This window comes from Teleopsis dalmanni, chromosome 2, assembly GCF_002237135.1.
Source record: "Teleopsis dalmanni isolate 2A chromosome 2, ASM223713v2, whole genome shotgun sequence".
Taxonomy (NCBI): Eukaryota; Metazoa; Arthropoda; class Insecta; order Diptera; family Diopsidae; genus Teleopsis; species Teleopsis dalmanni.
In genome coordinates, this window is record NC_051847.1 from 55,552,937 (window position 1) to 55,559,238 (window position 6,302).

At 23.3% G+C, this 6,302-nt stretch overlaps 1 protein-coding gene across 1 annotated transcript in view; it reads right to left on the bottom strand.

Moving 5' to 3' along the window:
* Positions 1-1,215, bottom strand: part of LOC119674594 (transcription elongation factor SPT5-like) — a 5,156-nt gene extending 3,941 nt beyond the window's left edge. Inside the window, exons 1-4 of the mRNA XM_038085739.1 lie at positions 1,041-1,215; positions 656-801; positions 499-599; positions 7-174 (exon numbers count right to left, since the gene is read on the bottom strand). Coding sequence (XP_037941667.1) covers positions 7-174; positions 499-599; positions 656-773 — 387 coding nt within the window. The 5' untranslated portion in view covers positions 774-801; positions 1,041-1,215. The remainder of the gene's footprint in view (positions 1-6; positions 175-498; positions 600-655; positions 802-1,040) is intronic.
* Positions 1,216-6,302: the final 5,087 nt, after the last annotated feature.

Consider the following 6,302-nt stretch of genomic DNA (forward strand, 5'->3'; position numbering starts at 1 on the left):
TCGCACAACTTTGCCCATTTCTGGTTCGTATTCTTTAAGAGCTTCGATAGCTGACTCTGCATTTCTTTCTTGCCAAACACCGACAACTGCGTTTGCTATTAAAATTAACAATATAACTAAAGGTTCCACAAAAGCTGTGAATGTGTCTTCATGTTCTTCAAAAAGCGCCAAAACCTAAAATAAATATTTTATGTTTAAATTTTAAATACTTAATTAAATATAGATAAGAATATTAGTTTATTTATATATTGTTATTGTAAAAGATATGATAAATTTACTTAAAATACTTTTGTTACAACAACAAAATCAAGACACGCACATAAGTGCAGATTAAGAGGCTTTTAAGAGGAATAACATTTAAGAGCCTCTCAGTATTAATTAAAAGTGAAACACACATTTATATATAATCTTTTCCAAACTTATCTTTTAACTTATATGGTTTTTGTGCTTATTGTGTAATAGTTTTAAGGATGAAAGGATACTAAATTAATAACTTACAAAGGATATAATAGCTGCTAAAAGTAAAATTTTAACCAGAAGATCGTCGAATTGTTCTAATACGAGCTGCCATATTGATTTACCTTCTTCCGTTGGTAATTCTGTAGAAATATGTGTATTTTAATAATTAGAAGAAAAAAATTTACATTGCTTATACCATTTGGTCCGTATTTCTTTTGGTTATTTTTTACTTGATCTCCGCTAAGCCCACGTTCTGGATCAGTGCCAAAAAAATTTAAGGCCTGTTCGACGGTTTTAGAATGACCGTCTTCCATAGTTACTTAAATGACGACACACACAACTCTATAATATATAAAAAGACAATTAATATAAACACGATTAAAATTATTTCACATTATTAAGAATATTATTTATTCAAATTACTTTTTCGTAAATTCTTCTTTTTAATCACTATAATTTTTTGTTACCAATTTTATAATTAGAAAATATCGCGTTTTGCAAGCAATTCACGCATTCACATTTAACAAACGAATTTTCATCATAACAAATGTGATTTACTAAAGCAAAAAAAAAAAACTTACAAACTTACGTGTCTCTTAAGGTGTTAAAATATCTTTACAACCACTAAACTTTACAATGTGATTTATATATTTAACTTTTGCATCAGGCAAGGAGAAATTTTTTCTATGTGTTTAATTCATAAGTATTCTACCTAAAAGCGCAACGTAATACAACAATGTTTTTTGTCTACATATTTAATCGATTCTAATCTTGAGTATTTGACCGATAAAATTGAAAAGGTACTAAACACAAATACTACCCTGGTTATTTCCACATTGTATTTGTCATACCACGCGTAAACGATTTATTTTTGATAAGTCATTTTTTTAACACAAAAACATTACTTAAAATTAATTTTTCGAATTTCATAATAAAACATATATTGCAATAAACATACAGTTTTTTCTATAAATTTATTTTTCTCAAACTAAGGACGAGGAATTGCAAACAATTCCTCATTTTATTTTGTTAAAATGAAAAAAGAAAAAAAATTTAATTTTATATAATGACATTAAAGTATATGATAAAAATTTTATTTTATATTATTTGAACGTTTTAAAACAGATTTCCATTAGTAGTCTATATCATTTTAATGTTCATATACTTCAACAACATTATTGTTAATGATTTTTAACATGAGTATACATTTTAAAATTTCATGAGTACACAGATATTTTCAAACAGATTAATATATTTTATTATAAAATATAGTGTCTTGTGCTATTATGTTTAATAACATTTTGTCTCTTACTATATACATATTAACATACAAAACAATTTAGTAAAATTATATAATTTTTTATAGTGTATATTCAATACATTTTTTACATACACATATTTCGATAACTGTTAGTATTTCATGTTAATAAAAGAGTAAAAATACAGCATTAGCGTTTGGTTTTTCAGAAGTTATTTTGATTATTATTATTTATATTCTGTAAATAAATAAACTATCAAAAGAATATATTTTAGATACATTACAATTAGTAAAAGTTGTTTTATATGTATGTGTATATGAATATGTATGCCTTACGTAAGATATAAAGACTTGATATTGAAATTTAATTTTATTATCATTCTGCTATGACTTAACATAAACGTTTTTGAATAAATGTTAATAATAACATGATAACTTGTGTTACTTATTTCTTGAGGTAAAATTAATAAATATAAAAAACTGACTTAAATTAAAACAATTTTAGAACTTCTACTAGACCTATTTATTACGTAGTCATTTTTCTATAAATAATTAATATTGTTTTTCACATCTCTATTTTTTTAAAAGAGGTATTAAATAAGATGTTATACAAAACTTTAAGGAATATATACCTACCATTCTTTAATAAATATATGAGTAAAACATATGAGCATCGCTAGTTTAAAGGATTGATGCCTTAAAAAAATTTTAATAATTTTATGTACTTCTGAAGCTAATAAAATTGAGGTTATAAATAAAGAAATACATACAATTATCGATATCTGTTGGGGAATGATGATATTAACATAAAAAAACTATTATTGCGTGTAATAAAAATATTAACAAATATACATATATATATATATATATATATGTACATATATATATTAATTCATTACACTAACCTGTTATTATTACATTACTAATGAATCTTGTAGTAACATTGAATATTTCTTTTTTTTATTTACAAAAATTAAATTTAATAAGAATTTTTGTTTATATAGTATTGTTAAATTAAATATGTACATGTACAATTATTTCCATTGTTTTTTATCTCTTCTTTATATATTTATTAGTTACTGTCAACATCTATAAAGTTAGTTGTGTTATTATTACTATTATTATTATTTCATTAATTATTAAAGGGGAAATGTTTACACCACCACCTTTGATATCTAATGTACTGTCTTTAAAGAAAGTCTGATAATTTAAGGTAATTTGGACAAACAAAGCCTAAAGTTAATATTGAAATTGTATTATAAATTTTATGAAAATATAAAATTTTTTGCAATTCATTTATTAGTTTGGTTCAATTATTTAAAAAAATTTTTCGTTCTTTTAGTATTAATAAAATGTTAATAATTAACTGAAAAATTTATTTTTTGACATGTATGAAAGACGTTTTATTTTTTTTTATTAAATTCGAGACCTTTGTACGTAAGTTCACAACGGTACAACAGTCTCAGACAGATTAAAATGGTATATTATTAGATAAAAAGCTTTTATACAACATAAGACCTCAAGAATAAATGAGCTTAAATTAATAATATAAATGTTAGAGGCAGATATTCATATTTTTTAAAATTACACTTAAATAGTTCTGTGTGTACTGCAAACAAAATCATTACGACGGGCAACCGTCCAATTAATTATATACATATATACATATACAGACATATTAGTGTGAAAAAGTATTAAAAATTATAATTGTGACACTAAATTCCTGGTCTTAAATTGCTCTTAATAAAGAAATACCTGTAGCACACAAGTACCAAATCATTATATTACTTTATTGTTATATTTTGCATTATACGTTCTATTCTTCAGATGTTCAAACATTCGACCTTGTAGAAGGGCCCTGGAAAATCGATTTACACAGCAGAGAGAAAAAAGCTTTGTACATAATAAATGACTTTGATTACCTATAACATACTAATGAATGGAGTGATAATCCTTGACAATGTATGATAAATTTTTTGAAAAATAGTGCATTTAGCAAAATATTAGATAAAGAAATCTATATATTTCAAAGTTAGTCAAATAATTGTCACTGTTTAAGTAATCAATAATATTTTTATATATTATGTCAATGTATTAAAAATTATTCTTTTATAATTTTAAAAGAATTTATATATATATTATATATATATATATATTATATAAATTACACACGTATTACATACACACATTAATATTATATGTAAATATACAATATAAATAATATGTAAATATTTTTTGTAAATTTTTTGTCATTTATAATACAAATATAAATATATAAGTTTTTGTTGTTAATACAGTAATTTTTTTTTAAATTTAATACATAAATAAGGGTATAAAGAATATAAAAATAAATATATACATATATAAAGTACACTTTTTTTATATTATAGTTTATCATATGTATAAAAATATTTATATGTATATTATATTAACATAAATACAAATACCAAAGCAAATTTTTATTTTAGTTAAATTCAATTTTCAATATTTTTTTGGCCCAAAGCTCATTTGGTTTTATATGTATATTACAGTATGATAAATGTTTTTTTATATACATATATACATTGATCTATGGGAAAATATCTAGATACGTCAAAAAGCACATTTTATTTATAACAACATCAGGCATAGTTATGAAAAAAATGTATTTTATATAAATAAAGTCGTGCTCATTTGAAAAATAATATATATATAAATATACATATATATATATATATTTATATATATATATATATATCTATGTGTACATATATAATTATTTCTAATTTTTACACTATGTTTCCAGGTGTTTTGCACACTTGCATTGTGTATTATTTTTAGAATTATTTAATGTTTTCTTTGTTTTTATTTTTATAATTTCTTTAACGTTACTGAATGTTGTAATGGTTATTGCATAATTCCTTTGTTTAAAGGATTTTTATACATATATTGGAAGTTGTGTTTTAAATACATATTTATTTAGTATTTATCAGAGTTTCGATTTTTTCACATATGCACTTAATTGTTGTCATACATTTTTATAAAAATAATAAATCCTCACATAGTATGAAACTTCTTAACTTTTACTTAAAATGATTTATTTAGAAACTTTGTTTATTAACTTACAATTATTTTTATTTTTTGTTTCGAACCCGAACTTATATTTTAAATTATATAAGCAATTTTAGCCTAGCCAAATAATACTGCTAGGAAAAAGATTGCGCTTTAGAAATGATCGACGGCGACTGAACACAATGAGAAAAATATTTTTTTCATGAGAGTGTCTATTTGAATTACAGAATGCGTTGTTTTTTTGGCAAAATTCCCATTTTAAAAAACACTCTCTGTTTCCCGGGAAAATACTTTTAGCACTAAAATTTTAAATACTATAACCGCATAATTTGCTATTCATACACATTCAAATGTATGTTTATATATTTTAACTATCGTAATTATATAAAAGCTATTTTGTTGAGAAAATATTTTAATTGGAAATAGTGGAAGAACTTTTATAATTTATTATTAGATTTTTATGCTCCTTGCACAACGGAAATAATGCTAACCTAACTACCTGCAATTAACCTAACGAAAAACCGTTCGCATTAAGACCATTAAGACAATGAAATTACAGAAAACTACCGATGTTTGGAAAAGTAGTACCCAGATATAATATATAATACAATATTAATTAACTAAACAGGAAAAATAAAATTGAAAAATTTCTACATACTAAAAAAGATAGTAGGATTTACTCGTACTAAAACCTCTTTTAATATAAATAAAACAAAAACATTGAAATCGACAGTGCAAGATTAAACTCAAAGAAACCACTTTTGAATGAAGTATGTCACCAAACACTTTAAATCCTATTCCTTACAGGAATGGCAAAAAAGAAATGTTAATAGACTTGATATTTATCAAGCCATATTTTTTCAGCCAGAAAGTTAAGAACAATATTTAAATTTTAAAAATATGGGAAAATGTGATCGATCTGTTGAATATCGGGTGTGAATATTAGTCATCAAAGGCGGTACCGACGAGTAAATCAGCGCAAGAGATATACATAAAAACCCAAAAAGGATATAATGTCTTTACATCTCTGTTTCAAGTTTCAGTTGTATTTCAAAATTATACGAGTTATTTAGTCAGTTTTATATAACACAGTAGTTAATAATGATAATTTATCACTCCTCGGGTAACTAGCCTAGTACATAAGTTGAAGTTCTTATACATTAAAGATATTTCATTGCATCCCTAGTATACATATATAGTTTATATTACTCCTTGGTAATATTGTATAATATCTTTAAATAAAATTCTTTGCTAATATTTCACTACGAGTATTTAATAACTTTTAACTTATTGTTATTTCATAAAGTTTCCTTTTATCATCTATTAAATTTTTTACTTTTGTGCCAGAATCAAAATTCCGAATTCACAACTATTCATTATATTTATTTCTCTTTTTTAATGTTACCAAGATAATTATACCAAAGTAATATACTATACCGAAGTAACCCTAATAAGCTTATATATTTTCTTGTTGTTGTTCTTATAGCAGCTTGACTGTAGGAGATACAAGTTTCTCATTGCAGCTGGTTTTTGA